The 25,529-nt window shown below is 38.4% G+C and overlaps 2 protein-coding genes across 2 annotated transcripts in view; one reads left to right on the top strand and one right to left on the bottom strand.

Annotated features, from left to right (window-relative positions):
* Positions 1 to 217: 217 nt before the first annotated feature.
* Positions 218 to 6,991, bottom strand: LOC137256222 (synaptosomal-associated protein 47-like). Its single transcript, XM_067793944.1, has 3 exons — positions 6,886 to 6,991; positions 4,124 to 5,109; positions 218 to 3,070 (listed from the first exon to the last, which is right to left on the bottom strand). Exons 2-3 carry the CDS (start codon positions 5,073 to 5,075, stop codon positions 2,721 to 2,723), a joined length of 1,302 nt encoding a protein of 433 aa, XP_067650045.1. The 5' UTR covers positions 5,076 to 5,109; positions 6,886 to 6,991; the 3' UTR covers positions 218 to 2,720.
* Positions 6,992 to 8,569: 1,578 nt separating this feature from the next.
* The window catches only part of LOC137256098 (tubulin monoglutamylase TTLL4-like), a 31,944-nt gene continuing 14,984 nt past the window's right edge, over positions 8,570 to 25,529 (top strand). Inside the window, exons 1-2 of the mRNA XM_067793797.1 lie at positions 8,570 to 8,661; positions 9,648 to 10,972. Of these exons, the coding sequence (XP_067649898.1) occupies positions 9,741 to 10,972 (1,232 nt within the window). The 5' untranslated portion in view covers positions 8,570 to 8,661; positions 9,648 to 9,740. The remainder of the gene's footprint in view (positions 8,662 to 9,647; positions 10,973 to 25,529) is intronic.

Below are 25,529 nucleotides of genomic sequence, written 5' to 3'. Positions count from 1 at the left end.
TACTTCGTCACGCTGAAGACCGATTCATAGTATGTTGGTGGCTTGATCCAATGTTCTCGCCCTACCTTACAAGACTAATTTATGTTTAGCTTGACGTACAGTAATAAATTGCTGCATGTTCACACAGGAGGACATGGACTTCATAATGTCACATTTAACCCTTTCAGCCATACATTTCACATATTCATGTTAACATTAATAACATAACACAAGCAAATTATGGTCCAAAGTTTTCTTCACCAACTCACATATAAAGTAACACGATTAAGTCACAGTCACACTGTATTAATGTCATGATCTCCATAACAAACTATAAATCACAGCATCTGGAATGAAATCACTTTAAAGTCAGAGCCTAATAGAAATGTCTAGCAAATCAGCTGCAACAAGCATTCATGAACACACAGTTTGTTCCTGACAAACAATGGACACACTCTGATAGCTGAATCACTTCCAGTTGATCATTTCATTATTCAACACCACAGTCATCAGTTTTCCAGCACCAGTAGGAGGAATAGAGTCTGGGCCAGACAAACCAGCGACTGAAAGTGGAATCCCAACTACCTGAAAACTTCATCCCAATCACTGGCTCTTTTGGTCTAGATTTCACCCTCTAAACAGGGCCATGGAATCATTCTGTGTGTTGATCAAATACATGATGAAACAAACGGTCAAACAAATGACCAAGCACATTATCATATAATCAAACACATGGCACATTCAGTCAGCTATATGTAGTCATTCTAGCAACACGTAATGGAATCTGTGGCCCTGTTGTACCCAGGTCCACTCAGGTTCCGGCTAATGATTACAACTAACTATTAGTACTTTGTACTGAATTGGTGGTTTGCACAAAGCAAACAAACCGAGCTGAGGGCCTATTTCCGCAAGTAAAGCATGGCCATGCTGTCAATCAAACCACTGAATAAATAAATTAATCTATCCAGTACATGTGAAATTGTTCATTTGTTCATTTTTTCATTTAGTTGTGTCTTTCATCATAAAAGTACTGTGCATGTGTATCTCCTGGTCAAGGGGGCTAACTCTTGACTCTCACCAGTCCAATTCGGACTCCTCGTAATTCAGACACAAAAGTCGGTCCCAGTCGAGTCTGAATTAGACAGCTTCCACTGTTTTACAAAATCTGCATCATAATAACAATGAACAACAAGCTGACTAGAAATATTCATCAGTATTGCATAATCATATCACATTGTACACTTACTCCCTATTTCAAAGAGGAATACATCAACAATCATGATTGTGTAAAGTAGAGGAGGAGGTTATGGCTAATCACCTTGTTGAAGGTTGCCATGCTGTGTGACCTGGTACCCATATCCCGGCAAGCCGTTATTAGGGTTTGAGATCATACAAAAACTGTAAGTAGGGTTATCACCACTATGAACATCAAACCATGTAACTAGGATACAATTACATGCATCATGGCATCAGGGTATGAACCTCCCAAAACTTTCAGTCTGACCACAGATGTAAAACTGGTCAGATGTAAAACTTGACAGCAATGACCAAAACTTGACAGCCCGCAAATAATTACTTAGGTTTGACGCGTGACATAGTTTATCATGTAATTGGAATTAATTTTACAAGTGGATTTATAATGACTTATTACCCTGAAATATGGCAAATATTTTCCTACACATGTCTAAATTTAACTGGACTGTCAGGCAGATGAATTTGAAAATCTGGCAGTCCGTGCTGAAAATATCCCATCCCAGGTTGTTGGGCAGGCAGGAATTTCAAAAGCTGAGCATGGGTGGGTCGTCGAAGTTTCAAAGAGGGGTTCAGGAGGCTTGAACGCCCTGAACACACCTCACCCCACCTGCTAGATCTGCCTCAATGCGTTACATTAGTAACTATGTTATACCTCACAATCACATCTTCAAATGTCAAGACCAATACAAGTTGTTTGTCTAGTCAAAACCAATTTTAGCCCAGAATATACAAAGTGGAACACAAAATATTTCAATCAAGTCTTCATGTGACTTGGTTGACATGTCATTGGTTCCCAGTTGTGTAGACTGATATTCAGGCTTTTGATCACTGGATTGTCTTACCCAGATTTGATTATTTACAGATTATAACAAGAAGGCATCCAGTCGGACAGGGAGTTACACTATCTGATACAGATGGTTGCAACTTACGACAAGTACAGGTTGGTGAGGGGATTACATTCTTACCTAGAGTCCTCACACCTGGTAAATATTCACAAAAATATCAGCAAAAAAACAGCTCTAATGTATTTGTTGATTAAAAAAGTGAAAATTAATTCAATAACAAATGTTCTGAATCTTAAAAATGACAAAATCCTGTCTAAGAATGGAACTATGCTTTTCGCAAGTTCCATGTATAAATACCCTTCTTGTAAGAAGGACCGTTCGTAAGACAACATTCAGAATTTTGTCAACAATATCCTTTTCAAAGCATCCTTCAATATCTTCTTCAACAGCCACAGAACGCGATGAAAGCTTCTCCACGGTACACATCCGATGCTGGAAACACATGATGATTTGTGAATTCAGCCCCACACCAACATCAGCATATAAATAAGTATTAGATTGATTCATGCTTAATTCATTCAATAATCAGCATTCAGTTCAACACAGTGACCTTCACCTGTAACCATCACCTTACATAATATTAAACACTGAGAAAATGTCAGTGTGAATCTGTATCCTCGTCATACTGTTCATGCATCCGATTCACAGCAGTTTGTTGGTCCTCTTTGTGGTAGCAGCTATTCGATCATTTGCCCTGTCCACAGAATCCTTCAGAACGTCCAGCTTCCCATTCTGAATATCCTCCTCATGTTGAACGGCCAGAGCCATCGATTTGAGATTGCTCAAGGTTGCGGACAGTTGGTCCACCTCCTGGTCACTGATCACCTCCTTGTACATGGAAGCCTGTGATTGGCCATCCTTCTGGACGTCCACTTCATCCACTAATCCAGACAAGTCATACTTCCTGCTTGTGGCGTTTGATTTAGCATTAACGGTTGTCTTGTCAGAGGTCCTGTCTGACATTGTGGCTGATGATGTTGATGCACTGGATGCTGGAATATAAATATGAAGAACATCAGCTTTACTGGCAGAGGTAGATTCAGCATGTCATCAAAACAGGTTTTCAGTATTTCCCTTTCCCGGTATGTACCGGATTCTGACTGGTACATTGATGTCTGGTAATTTCAAAGCCTCCTGGATATCATGTCTGGCAAATTTTGCAATCAATTTTCTAATTACCCCTGTCAATGTTAATGTGGTGGCACTGCTGTCTCCAATGCCATAGCGAATTCAGAGAGGGTGCAAATGTGGCGTGAAACTAAACTCGCTCACTCTGGCACCTTTTTTGACTTTTTGACTTTGACATCACTTTTGATGTACGAATATCAAAAGTCTGTTACTGCCACTAGTTGATATACTGTATTGCTGCCTCTAAACCACAGCTGTGAGTTCAAATATGATTTATTGATTGTAAATGGTCCCTGATTAGTTTCAGAATTTACCATGTTTACTTTCTGCATAAAAACCTCCAGTGACATCACTCTACTGTCTCGCCGGGTTCTCCTTCTATTGAGCAAATCCCTACAGGCAGTTTCATGGGCACTGTCCTAGAAATCCCGGGGACTTCCTACAGAACTGCATGCAGTCCAGGGGTTTTCTCAGGAATAGACCCTGACTTTTTTTTACTTGTTTTGAAGATTGATAACTTTTTTTAAAAGACACATTGACCCTGCCAATTGAGCATTAAGTCTCTGAGGTTTCCTGAAAAGTTGTTTAACAAATGACCACAAGATAGGTAATTTTGTCCCACTATTAATGAATATGATTGTAAAATATTGATATATATTTGAAAAAAAATACTGTGTTGATAGAGCATAGAGAGCATGTGCAGGACACATTGAGGAAGGCAAGCCATTGCCAGTTGCATACCAGTTGATTTAAACAATAAATAACAAATACCAAAATTACATCTAAAGTATATCTTTGTTCATTTCAACAGTTGCATCAAAACCTCGGAGTTAGTTTTGATCATTCACAAGTCAAAGGTCAACCTCTACATCTCAAAAACGCACCTAAAATAATATAACAACAGTGTCTATCCTTACCCAAAGATGTGTCATGTTGTTGAAGACGATGATGTACAGTCACTTCATAATCAAGTTTCCGTCTGCCAGGGGCAAATAACTCTATCTTCCTTAAAATGTGGATCAGGTTTGCGCAGACAATGTCATAGCTCAGATCAGGAGACCCAATGAAATTTTGTGTGAGAACCATCTCCCAAGGACTGACGACTCTTATAGTTGATATAATCGACCAAGCGAAATGCTTAATGATCTTCTGTGTGAGATTGAGGATTGTGATGCCATCACCAGATATTTGTATAACTCCATCTTTCTGAGGATGAAATTTTTTACTGTCAATCACCGAATACAACATTTCATAGTCAAATACCTGTGGAACATCATTGTCTTTTAGGATAATTGGATCCACATGGATGTATTTCTTCGGCATCTGCCATCGTCCAAGCCAAGCCTCGAGGCCAGAGACGACATTGGCTGCAACATCAAGGTCATTATGCAGGTCTTCCATGGTTGCTATGGAATTGTCAATCTGCTCCCCTTGTTGGGAGAGCCGAGTGGCTGCATGTTGCAAGGTCTGCTCCGAGTCTGTGGCGATCCTCAGAAGATTGGTCCCAAGTTTTGTCCTCTGACCTTCAGGGATGCTTTTGACCTTGGAAGATTCTGACAGAGTGGCAGCGCTCAGGAAAAAATGATTTATTGCCGAGAAGACAGACGACCGGTCCTGGAAGGAAGAAAACCAGTGTGTATGTCCTTTATTGTCCACGATAGTTATCGCACCGAAGATGAAGGAGGAAGATGCTTTCTTCATCAAAGCAATCTTGGAAAACTTTATCACTAGGTCACTTGTAAGAGCTGGTTTCTTTGACTCGTCATGAAATGCCACTCCATCAGCGAACACAGAGAACTGTCCATACACCCACTTCCTAAGTGGGCTCACGTAGTACGATGCATACCACTTGCGTATCGCAACATTCATCTTGCTTCAGATATCAGGCACGCTGACACTACACCTGTAATACAGAAGAAATGTAATCACTTAAGTTGTCCAAAAAACAAAACTGTTCAGGTGAACAATAATGGCATCCTCTAACATTCAACTCAACCATGGAAATCTCCTCACCAGGATCGAAATCACATGACAGATTCTGTTACTTATATATTGGGAATTAAACAATGAAATTATGTTAACATCTTACACATTGGTATAATGAATATGCTGATTAGAAAGTTTTGATCAAAGTCAAGGTTTTCGGATATTTGATGCTGAGAATTTATCCCGTGACAAGCTTTAACAAATCACCTTCACAGGTGACTCGTAAACCCAAACTAACCATTTTAAATATTAATGCATTTCACCAATATCAAAATGAATGCCTTTAAATGAGATATTCACACAAAATGATTCCAGCATATGAAACTTTTTATTCTCAAAAGCAGCTTGACAACATTCTCTTCATAAAAAACATTTCAAAATAAAACCTATTGTTGCTGTGAAGGAGTAACTTAGGAACATCCTATTTTAGTCCAGTTTATCCAATAATTTCTGAAGGATTGGATTGGAGCAAAGCCTGGTTTTTATTAAATACTTCTTGAGTTTTCAAGCCAACAATTGATTGAGTTTAGTTTTAAGCTGCTTTCTGCATATTCAAGCATTATCACGGTATGGAACAGTGTCCATGTAGGGAATCCAACCCTGGTCTTCTGTGTGACGAGTTAAAACCTTAACCACTAAGCTACCACACCATCCGTTGAAGCTAACAAACATGATATGTAGACTACAAAAGACATAACACTACGGGTGAAAATTATGTGATCAATTATTCATTTCTTTTTAATATCAATAATAATAAAGTTTGTAGATTGTGCTTGTTTGCTTATATGACAGAAAACGAAATTAAAATGGGGTAGCTAGCACTGATCATTTGAGTGACTGAGCTTTGACTAATGCCACACTCCCAGAGTAATATGGTTGTGTAAGTTATATACTCCAACCACACAAACCAATGATTCATATCATTAGCCATGTCCCTTCCTGTTTGAATAAAACACACTGCCAGTGTTGACAAAGCCATCCTTTGGACCATCCAACCCACTTTGTTTCAACAAGAATAGATGTCTGCTGACCTGTCACAGTCTTTCCACAAGGAGAAAAATTCTTTCAAAGAATCCAACCTGGCCACTTCATTCTCTCAGTTTATATTTTCTTCTTTCACTGACCTGTTTATATTATGCAAGACATGTCAAGAAATAGGACACACTTCTTTTGACAAATTACTTTCTTATTTTTATCCCTGTCCTATTTGGTTTTTTTAAAAAGTATCTAGAAACAGGGGCTCCCTCTCACTGGATGAATATTTCAGGGATTAGTATACATATGCAAGATGTCAACACAAATTCTCAATGTAAGTTGTTGTTGTTATAATTAATATTTGTAGAAGTGACTTATGTTTCTCTGATAGCAGCTGTTACGAATGGTGTTTCAAAGTAACAGGACAATGGGTCATGTCTGTCTGACTGACCCACTGAAAATTCACAGGACCCTCAGAATAATTTTTAAACACACATTTCAGATTTAACACTTCTCATAATTTGCACTGAAAGTATTAACATTATATAATGACAAACATTATAAACATAAATTTATAAACAGGGACCAAGCGTCACAAGTCACAAGTAACAACTTCAGACATAGTCACTGTAATATATTCAGACACATACAAAAGATGCTGAAAACACGCAGTTAAATCAAGAAATATATTACTAATAAATCACCATATTCGTTGTACCTCATCAATGAAAAGTACTGAATATCTGCCGTCCAATATGGACAGCAGACCTCGGAGTTCAGTGTCACTTTTGGATGATGTTACGTTTTGACTTCCGGGAAAGGGGAAGTAATTATTATGCAATATGAGTTGTCTCCCTTTGACAACGTATACCCGGCCGTGGCACGCGATGGTGAAGAGAGCCAGTCAAAAAGCCCCAGATACAACAAAAAGTCACAACAAATTTGGTCACTATGCCCAAGATCTTTTTCTCACAGTGCCCCAGGGGGTAGTCCAAATGCCACCAATATTTAAAATGATTTTATATATATTTATTATGTTTTGCATATTTTCAAATTTGAACGAAATTCCGGGGCCGTGGGGTAGCCTAGTGGTTAAAGCGGTCGCTCGTCATGCCGAAGACCCGGGTTCGATTCCCCACATGGGTACAATATGTGAGGCCCATTTTCTGGTGTCCCCCGCCGTGATATCGCTGGAATATTGCTAAAAGCGGCGTAAAACAAAACTCACTCACTCACTGAACGAAATTCCAGAAAATTCTACCGCTACCCTCGTAGTAATGACTGTAACGGTATAATTTCTGAACATGTTCATTACCGGACGAGGATATTACCATAGAGTGTTTCCGTCACTGAGTTCATCTCAAATTTCTTAAACCCAGCCAGATGTAGTTAAGAACTGCAGGCATGAAAGTTCATAAGCCGACCCAGACATTGTGCGATTAGGACGTTCTTCCTTTATTGTTCAAAATGGATGTGCCCGTTAGCGTTACAGGATAATTTTCAATGCATAACAGCTGAATTTATTTCCTAAAATTGATCGCATGGTGTTCCACTCCCTGAAATAGAATTCATTTAAGATTCTGACACGGTCGGTTTTAAATAAAATAATTCTATAAAATACTCAGTAACACCTGAAATTGGTTAACAGTGAATATATAACATGAGCCAGACATAATTACTGCGCACAGTCAGTCTTGGCAAATACCTCTTTCATCACAGTGATATGGTATTTCGCTTACTGATAAATTGCCGTTTCTGCCATGACACGAACCGTTCGCCATGCCATTTTAATCCCTTAAAATTACATTCTGTTTCCATCTTAACATCTAGGCATACAACTTTAGGGCTTCAAACCTTTGAAACGAACAGCTGTACCAATCATTGAGATACCTTTTCAAACATTCACAGCCCCGAATATAATTTTGTAATAAATTGGCCGTTCTTAGACATCCAATCAGCCATGTCTGTTTTATTTCTTAAATGTTAAGAAGATTTTAGATGTCCTTTTCTCTTGATTTGTTGAAAATGGCCTACCAGCTGTTTGTTACAACGGCAATACCTGATTTTATACGTTACAATGCAACTGGGGTATTTTATGAGGAAAACGAATTGTAACGAAAAATACGTCTCGTTTGATTTTCGGAAGGCCTGTAAGTCATTTCACAGAACTGTTAAGATTTTGCTAAAAATTTACGTCACTCTGGAGACGTTCCACGAGAAATATTATATATCCAAGAACATAAGTTAGATTTTTGTACTGGGCTGCGTTAATGTTCGTTTTTGAGAGTAATTTCCCTTTACTGGCGGGAATCCCACTACCTGTATCGAGAAAAATGATTGGACGACATAATGGTACAGTTATTTTCATTGGTTACATTCTCAAGTTCCCTGTGTTTCTTAGCATCTGTTGTTGTTTGTCAATGGAGGATCGATGGATGTAGGTGAGAACCGGGGATTTTCAATGGGAGAAAATGAGTTGCAAAATCCGAAACAGGTACGTATCGGACATATCACTTTAAGTTTCTTTAAATCGGTCACATATTTGTTAACGTTTAGTGACAAATTGGTAACTGTGTCATGGTTCAAGTCAGAAGAAAAGTCAAGGAGTTTGAGTGTCAGCATTCTCTAGCCATACTCATTCGCAATCGATCACTTGATCTGAACGCGAGAGTTATATGTTCGGCCGATCAACTTGACACGGGCCAACTCATATCTCTTAGTGGGAATAGATTATATCGATAAGGTGTTTGCCAAGTGTCTGATAGCAGCTTGGAATGGTTTTACAACGACCGAATCTGGTGCCAGTGATAGGCCTATCAACATGTTGTTTTGTAAACATTCGTAGCTAACATTTTTTTATGACGTGAATTGTTTTATACGTTCCCCCATTCGAGATTTTGACCTAGGATCTGCACTACGGATATTTTGACACCATGTTTTCCTTATTTTGATCATGTTGAAGAACGTATTGTGAAATAATTCAGTGTTAGGTATTTTGCCCAAGTTTATTGTAAATATATCTGTTAATAACATGTATGGGTGTGAAACTAAATGCCATGCAAATGCATCGCTGCATTGAGCAACATGTCCTTTTAATCCTCAGCTCCAAATATATACACTTTAGCACTTTGATGAGATTGATAGCAATTGTGAATTTAAATAGTGATTATCTTATCATGTTTAATGGAAAGTTCAAGTTTGTTGAACCATCTTCACATTGTAACCATTTTGGTGTAATGTTCCATCAACGCTGAAGAAAGTGTTAATCATTTTTAGATTTTTGGAAAAGGCAATTATGTCAAAGGGACTTAAATAGTAAATAGATCCCAACAAAGCATATCCACGTGCAAAATGAATTTTAATAAAGGAACATCTTCATATGTATTGTGAAATAGACAGTGGAATCACAAATTTCACCACACATACAGCAAGAGCACCCACTCAGAGTTTTTATTTTTGTTTCTTACTGTTTATTTTCAGGGCCATCCAATGTTGAAGTAATCATTCCATAGATGGAGATGATGGATAGATGACACCATGTTGTTACCTTAGGAAGTCATCTTTCAACACAAAATGGGTGACAGTGAATTGAATCTGAGCAAGCTGACAGCCAGCTTAGAGGAACTGTCACTACGAAAACAACTGCCTCTTAGACAACAAGCTCAAAAACCTGTGCTCAAGTACAACACAACGATTACAAAACCTGTCCATTTGTTCAGCCAGTCAGATGTTGTCACCCTCAGAAGAGAGCGACAGCGAGAAAGTTCACAGTCGCCGACATCCCGACAGGCGGCTGTCCATGGTGCACTTCAGAGTCGCAGATCCAATCATAGTCTATCGCCAGTTCGCTCCATAGCTTCGTCAGTATCCTCCAATAGCAGCTCACAAATACAGCAAGGCAAACCAAATGGAAACCCATATGCACGACCAGTTAGTGCAAAAGAAGTAGCTGAAGACATCTTCGGCCACACTATTAAGAAAAGCCCTAGCACATCTTCCGTCTCCAGTGTCAACAATGCCAGTAATGGCATCTTACAGCTGAATTCCTTCATGAGGCCACAAAGTGCTGCCATGAAAGAAAAATTTGATCAAGCCACTAAAAAAGCCACATCTACAGGGAAAACCATACAAAACCAAGAGAAAACAGCTGCAACAGAGCTTTATCATGATCTTAACAGAAATGAAGCTCATTTAGAAAATGGATATGACCTGAAATCTGGGTTGCAGAATGGAAATGAGAAATTGTTGAAAAAACCTCCTATTGGGAGACAGGATGTACAGGGACACAAGCACAGTCTTACAACTGATATGAAAAAAGTCAGAAATTTGAATTACACACCCACAAAACCCTACAGTGAAGTGAGTGATACAGATTCTGATAGCACAAAAGATTCTGACAACAAGCCAAGTAATCGTAGCATTATTATTTCTCATGCCAAGGCTAGCTCTCCAACCAGATCCGTTCCCCCACAAACCGTCCCTGTAGCTTTAAAGCCTTCTGTGTTGAACAGACATTCCAGTAGATCTCCTCAAACTTTGACGGCAACAACAACGATGAACACAGACATGAGCACTCTGGTTAGTACCAGTGGAAAGAAAATGCCAGTAACTAATACAGTCACGAGAACAGTATATTATCAGAAGGGGTCTAAAGCTGAAGAAATTATTCATGAGCAGAGACCGAAAGCTGATGGTGCTCCTGCTGTCCAGAAGAAAATCACAGAGAGGGATGATATTGGGGAGGAGGAAGACGATGACGATGAGTATGAGGATGAAGAGGAATCGGACACCTGTTCACCATCAGGGTGAGTTCACTTGTCGTCCAGTTTTAAAGGGTCCTAGTCAAAATGGCCACACATCAAAATGGCCACACATCAAAATGGCCACAAAACTTCCAAGTCAAAATGGCTATACCAAAAAGTCAAAATGGCCACACAAAAAAGTCAAAATTTCCATAAATTATTTGATTATCTTGCAATACTCATGACATTTGTATTATTTGATATCGAAGTGCAGTAATAAGAAAAGAAGTTACATCAGACAAAACTTGATGTTCATTACACATATACAAATAACAAATATATATGTATGTTGTTTACTCATGTAAATAATAAACTAATGTATGGCCATTTTGACTACGGGTTGTGGCCATTTTGACTACGGGTTGTGGGGGGCCATTTTGACCTTTTTGTGTAGCCATTTTGACTACGGGTTGTGGCCATTTTGACTTTTTTGTATGGCCACTTTGACTAGGGTCAGTGTGGTGATTTTGTCATGTGGCCATTTTTACCTGTTTCCGTTTTAAATGTCTCTTTCAGTTTAGTGAAGCAACTAGTGTGGGGTTACAAGCTTAACACTGATTTGAGTCTTGTTACTCTCCAGATTTAGCGGCTATGGAGTATGTGAGTATGAGTGAATGAGGAATGTCTTAGAGTGAAAATACGAAATAATGTGAGAATAAAGATTACACACAATTGCCATAATTCTAGTATCATTAGTCCTTGTAAAAGTACCGCGATACATATGAGGTCAGGAAACAATCATACCGTACCATAGCAGTATTACATCATGTCACTACTCGGTGGCCTGCTTCATGTGTGTCAGTTGTGTTGATTAAGGTAACCATGGTAACTCAAGAATGCTCCTACTTTCCTAATAGTCTCTGTGTTCATGAATAGTGTCTGACCTTCTGACAAATCCGGCAGATTTGCCAACAGTCAGATAGAAGTTCCCAACCTGCTGGCCCCAGTGTCTGACTGAATATATCACAATAACTTTGTCTGAAGTTATTTGTGGCATGTGACACTTGGTCACTGTTAATTAATTTATATTTATGATGTTTGTCATTACATAATGTTTGTAATTTCAATGCCAGTTATGAGAAATGTTAAATCTGAAATGTGTGTTTAAATTTATTCTGTGGGTCCAGTGAATTTTCAGTGGGTCAGACAGACATTTGAAACATACAGGACCCTGTTACTTTGAACATGTTGAAACACCATTCATGAACACTGTAGTCTGCAGTTCCTGGAAAGATGCAATTGATATATCAAAGATCTTGGTTCCATTTTATCATTTAGAACTTGCACTGGTGCACCGGTGCACTGGTGCAGTCTGAAAATGCAAACTGCAACCTTATGTTTACAACAAATTGTGCCTAGTGACTAGGAACTGACTTGGAGCAATGATGGAGGACTTCATGAACAGTGATTAATTTACTACTACTGTCCATGTCAGGAAATGTGTTGTAAGATAAGATTATCTTGTTAGACCCAGAATAAATTGGATATGTATCAAAGTCAATTTTATGTTGAAGAGCAAGTGCAACCTGTTTTCATCTGGTGCAACTCAATTGATACCTGCAGTTGTACTGGGTTCAGGTGGATTATGTTTGTTTTAATCAAGCCCAGATTTACCTATCACAGCCTGAGTTATTTCTATTTGTATACAAACCCCAATTTTAGTTTTATCTAAACTTTAAAACAGTATCCAAGATTTAAAAGAAGAGGGCTTTTAGTGGTCTCAGAAGGCAAAAACACATCCGCTTTTATTTTGAGTGAGAACCAGTTTGATTTTGTTTGGGTTTTTGTTGTTGTTGTCTTTATGTTGAGTGAGTGAGTGAGTTTAGCTTTTACTGTACACTCTGCTCAGGTCTCTTCATACTGAATTTGAAAACAAGAACACATCAGTGGCAAGGCTTTATTCTGAGGCAAGGTGTCTACTTTGCCAGTTGTGTTGTAGACTGCTGTCAGTTGAGAAACTTCTACTTGTTAGCAACAATATGTGAACAGCACCTGTATTGACAAGAACTTGACCTATATTGACAGGTGACAAGTGCCATGTTCTCTCCACACATGTACACACTAGTACACACAAGTACACACAAGTACACGGCCTATTATTCAATCATGGCGAACACACTACATAGCTGGAACACATGAATACAGTGACAAGCTTCACCGAGCACCATTATAAGAACTTGGAGTTATGCAACTCGTATCCACTAAGGGAGAGTTAATGTTTGATTAAAGTTGATTCAAAGCTTCTGTCCACTCGTTGACAGTTGGATATTACGTGACACACAAATGTTTATTGTAAGGAACTGAAGATATATAGTTGGACACCTGTGAGTGCTTCCAGAGTGTATAGCAGTGAATTGCTGCTGTAGAACCAATACGGAACGTTTAATCAATCAATCAATCAATCAATCAATCAATCAATCAATCTTCTTGGACTTTCACTTAGTGCTTTGTCTGAGTACAAGTAGGGGCAATGGGGTAGCCTAGTGGTTAAAGTGTTCACCCCTTATGCTGAAGTTGTGGGTTCAATTCCCCACATAGGTGCAATATGTGAAGTCTCTTTTGGATGCCTCTCACTATGATATTGCTGGAATATTGTCAAAAGATGCTTAAAACCATACTAGCTCACCAAGTGAAGTTTCTGTGTGTACTGAAAGCAGTTTGAAAATAAAAACCTGCAGCCACTTACATACTGGCAGGACCCATGCAGATCCATGTTAGAATTTATCTTCAGTATCCCATGCTTGTCGTAAGGGGCAACTAACAGCTAGGAATGGGTGGTAAGGCTCACATTTTTGGTTGGTTGACACATGTCAGTGTACCTTAATTGCGTAGGTCGATGCTCATGCTGTTGGTCACTGGTCCAGATTAAATTATTTACAGACTGGTGCCATTAGTGTTGGGAATTGGTTGAAATCTCCCAACTGATGATTGCTTTATTACCAACAAACATCATTGAAAAAAATTGGTCATTTTTCAAATTTTCCTATCCAGGTTAATGTAGATAAGTATGACATGATGCAGCTGGATACTTGAAAGTGATGACTAATATATCATGAACATAAACATCCTGGAGTTTTCAAGAAAACCAAGAAAAGCCACGATGTGCATTTTTAAAAATAAATATACCAGTGTCAGTAAGTTTACAAGTGAAAGTGCACAAGTCTAGATTTTTAAAAGTGACGGGGAAACTGATGAACCATAGAGGTTTCACTGAAACATACCAGTTAGCAAGTTGTTCCTACTGTGTTTTTTTTTAGTTTTTTTTATTTCAGATAGCAAAATAGGATTCTCAATAACAATTTTGCTACCTCAAAGCGTTAATTTCAAACCCTGAATTCAATGTTGTAGACATGAAGTACTGACAACTAGTTGACTTCGTAGTCTCAAGCTGTTGAACTGTCATGAATTTCGAAATCTGCTTGTAAATTGCAGATACAGTATTTACAGTATTCACATTACTTGTCGCCTGATCTCAGCATTATCATTTGGTAATTCACCTGACACACTAACATTTGAAACCAGGGAGGCTCTTTGATGTGTTTTACAGGTTGCCATGGTTACTAGATGTGATGTGAATATATGGGATATGAAACGTGTATCAACTGGCAATAGCTTGATTGTGTTATTGCTGTATTTACTGTAACACCACTTTGAACTGTATATGAAAGTTAAAACAGAAAACCAAATGCATCGAAAGTTTTTTTAGTTATGGTTTGAGTTGTACGTCATATTGCAGTTACTTTAGGGAGAAGTGGGGTAGCCTAGTGATGGACTATGATGCCAGGGTAGGACTGCAGGACCTGTTAGATTTAAAACTTTCCCAATGTTTCCTGCCTGGACCAAAACTTGCCTGCCCACAGAATATCTTCATATACATGTCTAAATTATAACCTGACCATCGGGCAGGTGAACTTGAGAATCTCGCAGATTGTGTTGAATATAACTAGGCTGGTGGTCAGGCAGGAAGACTGGTTACAAGGCCAGGTTTGATTCCATGTGGGGTGTAGTGTGTGAACCCTGTATCTGGTATCCCTCTGCATGTGTTTTGGAGTATTGACAAACAAATCGGAAAGAATGTGCCCAAAACGTCCTCATGCATCGAGCACCTTGACTACATGCATGTCCAGCTTTCAGAATTAAACATAGAAGTCTGTTGAACATGTTGAATGTTGAATGTTTGTGGTTGTTATGTTTACATGCTTACATGCATGTCAAACATTGCTAGACTCAGACTTCAGGAAAGCATGTTTTGGGCCATGCTGTAACGCTTGAAGACATAAGAATTAGTTCCCTGAAACCAACTGCCAGGCTGAATTATATTTGATTGACAAATGTGATTTAAGACATCTTGTGAGTTCAATGTTTCAGATGATGTTTAAATGAACAAATATATATTGTTTTTACCAAGGCCACAATTACTGTCTTAGTCTTTCAAAAGTGTGTTATTTATTGTCTCTATCAAGAGCATCAGGTTACAGTTTAACTGTGTAAACCCCCAAATCCCAGGATTCCAGTTTGCCATAAGATTTATGGTCAAAGACAAGTAACATTCAGAACCGGCAAGTGACGTTTACTTGTAGACAGTCATTTTTACCATAATTAGGAAGACATTCAGATCTGGGGAATCTAAAGTCAGTTTGACACTTCAGTCTGCATTTTTGTATTTTACGTTACAGCAATGTACATCTTCAGACCACACTTGTGATGAGGAACTCATAGCAATCTATGCATCAGCAGATGAAAGTCTCCATGTTCTGTGTCTTTAAATCCCTACCTTTCTTCTTCCATCCTAGTGATGAATATTTCATCTGAATTGGTTTACGCTTTGTTCACAAAAAAAGGCAACTGCCTGATGTCACGGCAGTTTGTGATGCTGTGATTGAAGTTGGAGGGTCTTTAGTTTACCTTGCCCTGAGACCTCCCTTGTCATGTATTACCTAGAACATCTGCATAGAGCCCACCTCTGTGGTGTATTACCTAGAACATCTGCATAGAGCCCACCTCTGTGGTATATTACCTAGAACATCTGCATGGAGCCCACCTCTGTGGTATATTACCTAGAACATCTGCATGGAGCTTACCTCTGTGGTGTATTACCTGGAACATCTGCATTGAGCCCACCTGTGTGGATTATTACCTGGAACATCTGCATAGAGCCCACCTGTATGGTCTATTACCTAGAACATCTGCATAGAGCCCACGTCTGTTGTGTATTACCTAGAACATCTGTATGGAGCCCACCCCTATGGTGTATTACCTGGAACATCTGCATGGAGCCCACCTCTATGGTGTATTACCTAGAACCTCTGCATGGAGCCCATCTCTATGGGGTAGTAGCTAGAACATGTGCATAGAGACCACCACTGTGGTGTTTTGTCCAGAACATCTGCCCACAGTGTAGAACGTCTGGATTTGCCCTCTAGTTCTTTAATACCTAAACCCATTGAAAGGTGTTACTTGTTGTTACCAAGCCTGGTGCTTGTCATGATGGGTATATGAGAAGTCCCAGTCAGCTAGTCAGTCCTCTGGGTTTTGAGGCTTGTATCCATGTTAAACTGCAGTTTCAGATCTCATTGGATGATTGCTGTATATTCTGACATGCATAAAATGCACACATGCGTGTACGTAGCTACACAAGTGCAGAAATCTTGTGACATTAGAGCCTATCTCAACTTCACCTTCACCATAAGTTGTTCTTGTCTCAGTCATGCACGAACACTGTGCAGGGTAACTTTTATTGATTCATCTGAGCATTGATCATGGTGATTCTCGTAGTCATTCTAATTGATTGGCCATAAAGCGGGGTGTTAATCCCTTGATTGATTAACGAGACATGATATCACCGTGGCACCTTGTTCTGGAGGATCCTTGTCATTTGCATGACACAAACAGACGGTGTTGGCTGACAGTTGTGCAAATGGAGTCATTTGTTGTGAGGGTGCTCCACTACAGCTGTCGTGACCTAGTGTATCTCAAGGCCAGTACTGTTAGGAATATGTTCATATTCTGTTAGTGATTATTTGCCTACACTTCCCGAGTGATGTTATAAGTGGTCTGGGCCTTTGAAGTTGGGCGGTGGAAATGTTTGAAATTTAAAACATCTACTTGGGGATGCGTGAAGTTTTGCCTGTTGTAATTTTTATTTCAAAAGGTCTTCAACAGTGCTGGGAATTAATTGTTGAACATTATAAGCAGCACATACATGGAGTCCAGTCTGCCTGCTACTAGTGGTGTTCCAAGGATCAAAAATATTGAAATTTCATTGAAAGAAGGACTAAAAATAATAATTGATTGTAAAAACTTATACTTTGATTAATCAGTAAAATATTCATCACTTTTATTGTTTACAATTCCACTATCTTTCTTGCATGCGTGCATTTCTTTGCATGACAGTATTATTTATCAAAAAACCCGAACCATAAGTAGAAACAAAACAGGGATAAACCCCTTAAAATCAGTGATTATCTTAAAGCTACATTAGAGGCTTATTATTATCGATAGTCACTCACCAAAAGTCCTTCAATAACCAATTGTGGAGTTGGTTTTCAATATATGTATTCCCAACACTACCTGCTACTATGACAACCATTTGAGTAACAAATGTTTGGTAGTGATGGGAAGGGTGACGGTGGTGTAGCTGGACATAAAGTGTCACTGTCGCTGAAACCAACAAGTGTGAACAGGTTGAGAGCCCTCAGACACAAGTACAGAAATACAAAAATAAATAATTGTTATGTGACCAAGACTTTCAAACAGTCTTGATCTTGTTCCGACCAAGGAATTCATTGATCATTCAGAACAATATAATGGTTGAATGAACAACATGAGGTAGACCTTGTCCCTATGTATGGATTTCCTGACAACTGCTTTAGAATAAGTCTCACAATGACAGCATGTTTCCTGCAACATGTGTCGGTGTAATTGAAGTTCATTACAACGTGGGGGAGTGAATGGTTTGAGGCAGTACAGCAGGGACATTGATCTGCTGTACATGGCCACATGTAATAATGATAAACATTAATACACATAATGCTGACGACATGTCAGAAATTGGTCATGTCTAGTGGCTTTACCTGGCTTATTGGCTGGTAGAGCTGTGTATTGGGAGCTGTGCTTTAGTGGAGAGATGGTATCTGCTGATATTATGATATTGGCATATGATAGAAGTATTTGCAAGGACCCCGCAAGGAATATTAGGACGATCAGGGGTGGCGATATGACACCTATCCCGATATTTTACAATTTCTTAAAACAGGACAAATAGCATAGATAAATGACTGAGACTCTTTTTGTTACACAACAAAACGTCACACACAGTTAAATAGATGTTGATCTAAAAACATTCAGCATTTAATGCTTAAGAGGAAGTGAATGAGTGTGAACATTTTTCAAACTCTGTAAACTGTGAAACTTGTGTTCAAGTAATTGAAACACAACTTCAGCAGAACTGTAAAACCTTTCACTATTTTTTCACCAGACTTGGCTCATGGATTGGTCTGGTGGTGTACTTGTGCCTTTTAGTAGTTTTGGAATTCTGAATGAAATATTTTCAATACTCTCCTACTTTGCCAAAACTTTTGACATCATCATGAATATTAGACATTCATGAATAGTATTTTGCCATTACAGGGGATATTGATGACTTTGTCCTCTTGTTTTCTTCAGTTACAGAACACCTTTTCTTGTAGAGTGCAATTACCATAGACCTGTTCATCAAAAATATAAAGCTGCCATCGTCAAGTGACTTAAATTGTTATCTGAAAGTAAATTTTACTGACATCTTGCAAATTACCATAGTCCAGAGAGGGAATATGTTCCCATTTTAGCATCGTTTCCGAGGACGAGCGTGAAAATGTATCTGAAACTGGTCTAACATCCATCTTAGGCCAGACAACTGGAGCTTAAGTAATGACTGCACTTGACAGTTGTAACTTATTGAAAGGGAAAGGTTGCTTACTGGAACATGGCTTGTCTGTCTTCACAACTACAGATCTCTAGTCTCCACAGATTCTCAAGTTTCACATTCAGTAGCGCTGCATTGGAATCACAGAGACAAATATACAAATCTTAAAGGTCACATTCAACACAAAACACAACTTTGTAGGTTCTGATTCCTTTTGGTATGAACTTAACGTAACAAAGGAGCAAAAATGCAAATTCAACTTTTAATGTTGAAAATTAACGCAATTAAGAAACCAGTGAAATCAGAGTCCAGACGATTCACTAATTTCATCGTATGTCACATGTACATTGATTGGGTTTGTGCAGCTTGAACTGGGAAGGCGAAAACACAGCATGTGATGGATTATTGCTGTGGTTGAAGTTTGAAAACAAGAGATGTTTCTTGTGATTACTTGCAGATTTTAAGAAAGTGTAGCATTAGAAATTGCTAAAATTGCTCAGTTTGAAGCTGAAATGTATGAATACATGTCTTTGGAAACATAGAGAAATATGTTGATTGTGACGAGCAGTCTCTGTCATAGACAAAACACAATGTGTGTTTATTGACACCTAATGTGTCTGTCTGCCTGTCAGCTAATGATAGTATGCAATGCACAACTTTGATCACTGACCACGCGTAGTTTGAACTTAACACATATCAGGCTGTACACCATAAAGAAAAGACATTGATGTATGGCTCGTGCATAAAAAATAAAAATTAATTTATTATTATTTCTTCTAATTCGTCAGGTATGGAAATTTGTTTCAATTTATAATTTGTTATGGCTAGTTCCACATACCGTTCCACATGTTGTTTGTATAGCATCTAGGTTTAAGTTTCTGAGAAATTAAATTGTTCTTTAGTGCAGTTGTCCCAGACATGACCACAATAGTCAAACATAGGGACTGTGTGCTCTTTGTGCATGATTTCAAGTTTTTCACAATTGAGATGGTATTTAACGTCCGGTAAGCATTTATCATTGAAGTTGCTTTTTCTGCAATAGCGGTAATGTGTTTGCTCGAGGTGCAGTTTTGATATTTGCTAATATTTATTGGCCTTGCTTTAATGGTTGTTGTTAGCATGAATTTGGAACTTTGTAAGAGACAGAGGGATTATAACCAGATCTATGACATAAGCAAGATAATGGCTGTGCATCATTAATTGAGAATATGCAGTCTAGATCAGTTATTTGTGATAGATGATACTCTCACAAACACGACTTAAAAAGAGGTCTAGATTTATTGATATCATCAGCAATAAAAGATCCTTGTTTTACTACGTTAAAGTAAACATGATTAATATTCCCATGGTGACAAATGATTCTGCCACAGTGTGAGTGGTATGTGCCCATGGCTTGTCTTGGTTGTATATTGTGTTGTAGATCAGTCCACTGCCTGTCACTTGAGGCTCAACACAGGTGGCCTGATGATGTGTCAGTGGTATATTGTGCTGTAGATCAGTCCACTTTAGGATTCAACACAGGTGGCCCAACAATATTGATGTGTGTCAGTTGTATGTTGTGCTGTAGGTCAGTCCACTGCCTGTCACTTTAGTCTCAAAAGAGCTGATGTGTGTCAGTTGCAAATGGGATTTCATGAAATGACAAGCTCTGAAAGATAGTTGACTCAAGTTTGAAATAAGAGCATGTGTGATGCTTGGGGTAGACTAGATTTATATCCCCTAAGATAAATGAAAGAGCCAACACGAATTTCAAACTCAACAAACTCCCTCATGTTTTGTGTTTGTTATTTTGTGATTAACATAACTAAGTAAAACTGTAGAAGGATTTGCAGTTTAATGTAGTAGTGAGCAATATTCTAGGTATATGCCCGCAGTCTTGGTGAAACCATCCAGTGATTGACATCATGATCATCGATTTACACAGAATCTGATGACATGGGTCAACAGGTTAGCGAGCCTGACTACCTGACCATATTAGTGGCCTCTTATGACAAGCAGGAGCTGCTGAAGATCAGAAACAAAAACGTAAACCAAAGATTTTTACTGTCTGCACTCATTTACATCGAGTACGAGTACAGCTGAGTGAAGTGTCATCAGCTGGCCGTTTCAGCTGGTTCCCATGGTAGCATCTGGAGTTGCTCATTTGTGACGTCATTCTGACTTTACGTCACAATAAGATTTGAATGACGTCACCACCGTTGACGACACCACAAAACAATTGTTTGCAATGTTTGTACAGTTTTGCAGTTTCCGGGAAACATATACCATTTGATCATGTTGTCAAACCAATCAGATTACAGAACACAGGGACTTTTGGTTTGCAATTTTAACTGAATCCTCCCATATGTAGAATAATTCTAAATGGGGTTTCCTTAGATTAATTCCACATGTTCTATATGGTATACATACTAATGAAGATGTGATACTGTGCCATTTGATTAATTAGCCAGCGGTATTTTTAACTCCATAAACCAGAGAAACATATAATTAGCTGATGTCTGTTAACAGCCTGCTGACAAGCTGACAATGAAATAGGCTGTGCTTGTGTTCCTGCATTGTGACTAGAGTTGTGACGATTAATCGATACGTAAGTTATCACGATTCAAGAGCTACATGATACGATACATCGATACGATTGTCGTGTATCGATTCAACACGATACTTAGATACTTAGCAGGCTTCGAAACACTGTCTCCCCTTCTATTTAGATTTTTGTGGAAAATATTGCTATGGACATGCTCCGACTGAGATTATTTTCACAAATTTATTTTGTTATCTGTGCAAAAAAGCCAGTTGTGCCAATGTTGATCCCTGCTGTTCCATTTTATGGGAAAACACTACTTTACTGACACATGCTAAACATTTTTAATAAAATGTCTTTCTTGATGACGTGTTTTATTTTTTTGGGAGAAGAATTCCTTCCCTGAAATGATAACATTACAGCACATTATTTCCAGTACTTTTATTTTTCTGTATACAAGGGCAAAATATCGTGATACGTATCGTATCGTATGTATCGGACAACCAGTATCGTGATACGTATCGTAGCGTGGCATGGTCACAACTCTAATTGTGACATCTGTGAGTTGGTATTGTTGTTTACAAGTGTCTGTCGTAGTGATTAAATAAGTAGTCTTAATTTAGTCTTGATCTTTATTTATAAGAACTGAAAATAGCATTTTGTTGTAATTGTAGAGTCATCCCAGTATGCAGGGCAGTTTTGACACATTATTGCTTCAAACCGAATACATACAAAAATTGTTAGCATAAGCAGTTGTATGGTTTAGACTAAACTTTTCTGTACCACTCATTCACTCACTCACTCACTCTCAACTTTATCTCAATATCATATTGGCATCAGAGTGACAGTAGGGTAGCATCATGGTTAAGAGTGCCCACATGCGACTCTGAAGGCCTTGGTTTGATTCCCCACATAGGTACATATAATGTGTGAAGCCTATTTCTGGTGGTCCCCGCTGTGTTATTGCTGGGGTATTTCTAAAAGCGGCTTAAAACACAACTCACTCACTTACTCACTATTGCCATCAGATAAGTACATATCTCTGTATCAGGGCAAGCATTCTTTGCCTGATGCCCTTTTAAATATTTACAGTGACCTCATTTCTTGGAGACAACTATCCAAGATGCATATTGTTTTAATGGTTCTGTTTTTAATTATTGATAGGAAAGAAAGAAAACACTCTAATGAGTATGTAGTATATAAGAAATGATTAAACTAAGTTGCCATGGTGATGTTTTCTGTTGCCAAGAGAAGGACCAGGTTTGTGAAAACGGTCTTCTCCAGACTATTGATTGGAATTGGTTGAAGTCTCACAATTGGTGATTGGTTACCTGTTTTGGTCTGGGTTTTTTTTTTTCAGATTTTCCTATTCAGCTTGTTATTGCAGATACGTTTAAAGTGAAATCATGTGGTTCTCTGTTGTTTGTTGTTTTAGTAAGAAACTGCTCAGATAGCATGTACAAATTTCACATCCATTGTAAAGTGATGCAACTTGCTGCTTTAGACTGATGACCAATATATCATGTACATAAACTTCCCAGAGTCTTAAAAAAATATTCAGTCCTGACTTTTCAGTTTTTGAAGAATTCAACATGCCTTCAGGCCCTGAAAACTTCAATGACACTTTCCATGATTAAGTGTTTCAAGCACTAAAATGGTAGTTAAAAAATACTGTTTGTGTTCAATTGTTAGAAAATTTGATTGATTGCTCTGTTGTTTGATCACTGCAACCTAATTTCGAATATTTCAATTAACTTACTACGAAAAACAAACACTCCGACTAGCGTTTGTAGTGGCCTGGTATTGTTGCTTCTCGGCTTAACCACATAATCATGAATGTCACTCTACCTGCTTAGAATACCTGGTGGGTGAAGGGTATTATCTTTCAAGCTTTATGGGGTACTAAAGGTGTTTTCTTGTCAACTCAGTGACAGAAAATATTTTTAAAGAAGGTCATTGAAGGACCTCTTAGCATTTATTGCTTTCTAGAACCATGGAGGAAACGTACAAGGGGCACTAAATTTCCTTCAGCGTGATATTCACAGGCTGATAATAATGCCCAATAGAGGCCTCCAAAGGTTATCAATTTATCTGTGTTACAAATGTTTTAATGGACTGGGGAGCAAGCGTCTTGAAAGCAATAGTTATCTTCTCTTTTCATTTTCACAGAGGAATATTGCCAAGCCATGTATGAATTTGACGTGGCATTTTGCCATGTTGATAGCAATCACAAACATCTATTGATTGGTTAGTGTATCACCCTGATCAAGTCACAACCTGTCATTTGAGAGATTGTGTCCCTTTCATGGCTGGAATATACATGGCTGAATGACAAGAGGGTTTATGGTAGCTGATCCACTGATAAGGAATATGGGGCTAGAAGGTCACTGACTGCTGCCTCTGTTTCAGGGACGATTCATTTATAGTGCATAGGAGCAATTAACAGTACTTAGTAAATGCCGACTCAGCATTTAGCTTTGTGATTATTTAACAACTGAGTGCACATGTACCTAGGTATGCTTGCACCACCAGTGTTCATTCTAGGCCGTGCCCTTTCCCTTTCTTGCACTGAAAGTTCTTAAGGTGCACTTTACTAGTGGACCATGTTGGCACATTGGAGACACTGACCATAAATATGACATGCAGTAGGGGTTTGTTTTCATGCGGCAACTCAAGCAAAGCTCACGACACAGGCTTTAAGTTTAACTGAAGCAAAATGTGCTACTGTCATGATGATGATACAGAGAGCACAACCAATAGCAACAATGATAACCGAAAAAAGGATAGGTCTGACTAGAAATGCCAGGATGAAGTATCACACCCACATGTTTTTTCATAATATGTGGTTGCAGCGTGGCCTGTGGTTTACAGAGAAAGGCACAGACAATTTTCGGACCAGTACACTCAAAAGACATGCTAAATCTACAGATGGCATCTCATCAGTAGAAACGGTGAATTTGAGTTGATGCTTATCAGTGAAAAATCATTTTCTTACAGTCAGGTAATGTCACTTCTTAACTCTCAATATCAACTTCAAAGTACAAACTGAACACTTGGTACACTTACTAATTTGCTCAAAAGTCATACAAATATGTTGTCCTCAATGTTCCTGATTGTCATTTTTCATTGTTGAAGGGGTAGTGTACAAAAAAAAATCACTATTTTCTTAAGGGAACCAACATGGAATTTTTCAATTACTTAATGTCAGTGTTTGAAAATATGCTCTCAGTTTTACTACAATGAATGTATAACTCGCACTGTAAGTGCTGAAATTTTATGCCATTGTGAGACCTCTGTTTGCTCACCTACACAGGCCATAGCTACCACTGTTTGATTATGACGTAATTGGTGCCAGCTGGTTTAGACTGGTCTCCTGTCTAGTCCCAAAATCAAAAGATGTAAATACTGACATTGATCATGTGAAAACACATGTATAAAAATAAGAAAGAACCATTACAACTGAAAGTGTAAGCAGCAAGATGAAAATGATTGTGCATATTTTCATTCATAACCTCACAACAATGAAAATGTCAAATATGTATAACAATGTTCGTACGTATGACATCACTATCTGGAAGTGACTTTCTCAAAATACTGTGTTCATCGAGGCGAGTACGCAGAATGTTTGGAAGGAAACTTTCACAGTCTCAAGCAATGTATGTGCATAAATGTGACGTAAATAGTCCGACACATCATGACAGTCTGCTGGTTGTTATTTTCATTTTGTTTTCATTCTGATCTAGGGCAGTATGCAGAAATGAGAAGTTCCGTTTGTGTCAGTAATATTTAGCATCACGCTTACAGAAACTATGACATGTTGTGTTGAATTGTGGAAATGATTGGAATACACCTATTTTTATTTAACTACCTCCTGAAACGGTGCATGTTCTAAAACGTAGGAGCAAGTGTATGCAACGAGTAGGCAAATAAATACTCACAGTATGAAAAAATTATTCGCAGTGTCAAATATGAGATGGACTTTGTTTACTCTTCAAACAAGTGGTTCATTCACACCTGATATATTTTGCTAGATTTCACTTGGTTTTGGTGACAAAGACCATTTGTCATTTTATTTGGAACTGTATGAGGAATTCAATGATTCATGTAAGGAAGATGGTTTGGAATAATAGGATGTA

This window comes from Haliotis asinina, chromosome 11, assembly GCF_037392515.1.
Source record: "Haliotis asinina isolate JCU_RB_2024 chromosome 11, JCU_Hal_asi_v2, whole genome shotgun sequence".
NCBI classification, from domain to species: Eukaryota; Metazoa; Mollusca; class Gastropoda; order Lepetellida; family Haliotidae; genus Haliotis; species Haliotis asinina.
Note: the sequence above shows the minus strand (reverse complement) of the source record. Positions and strands in the feature narration are given on the sequence as shown.

Bases quoted from the DNA above. Each gene is read 5' to 3' on its own strand.
- LOC137256222 (XM_067793944.1), bottom strand. From the start codon at position 5,075: ATGAATGTTGCGATACGCAAGTGGTATGCATCGTACTACGTGAGCCCA. The intron at 3,071-4,123 runs GTAAGGATAGAC...TTTATATTCCAG, and splicing joins ACAACATGACACATCTTTGG to CATCCAGTGCATCAACATCA.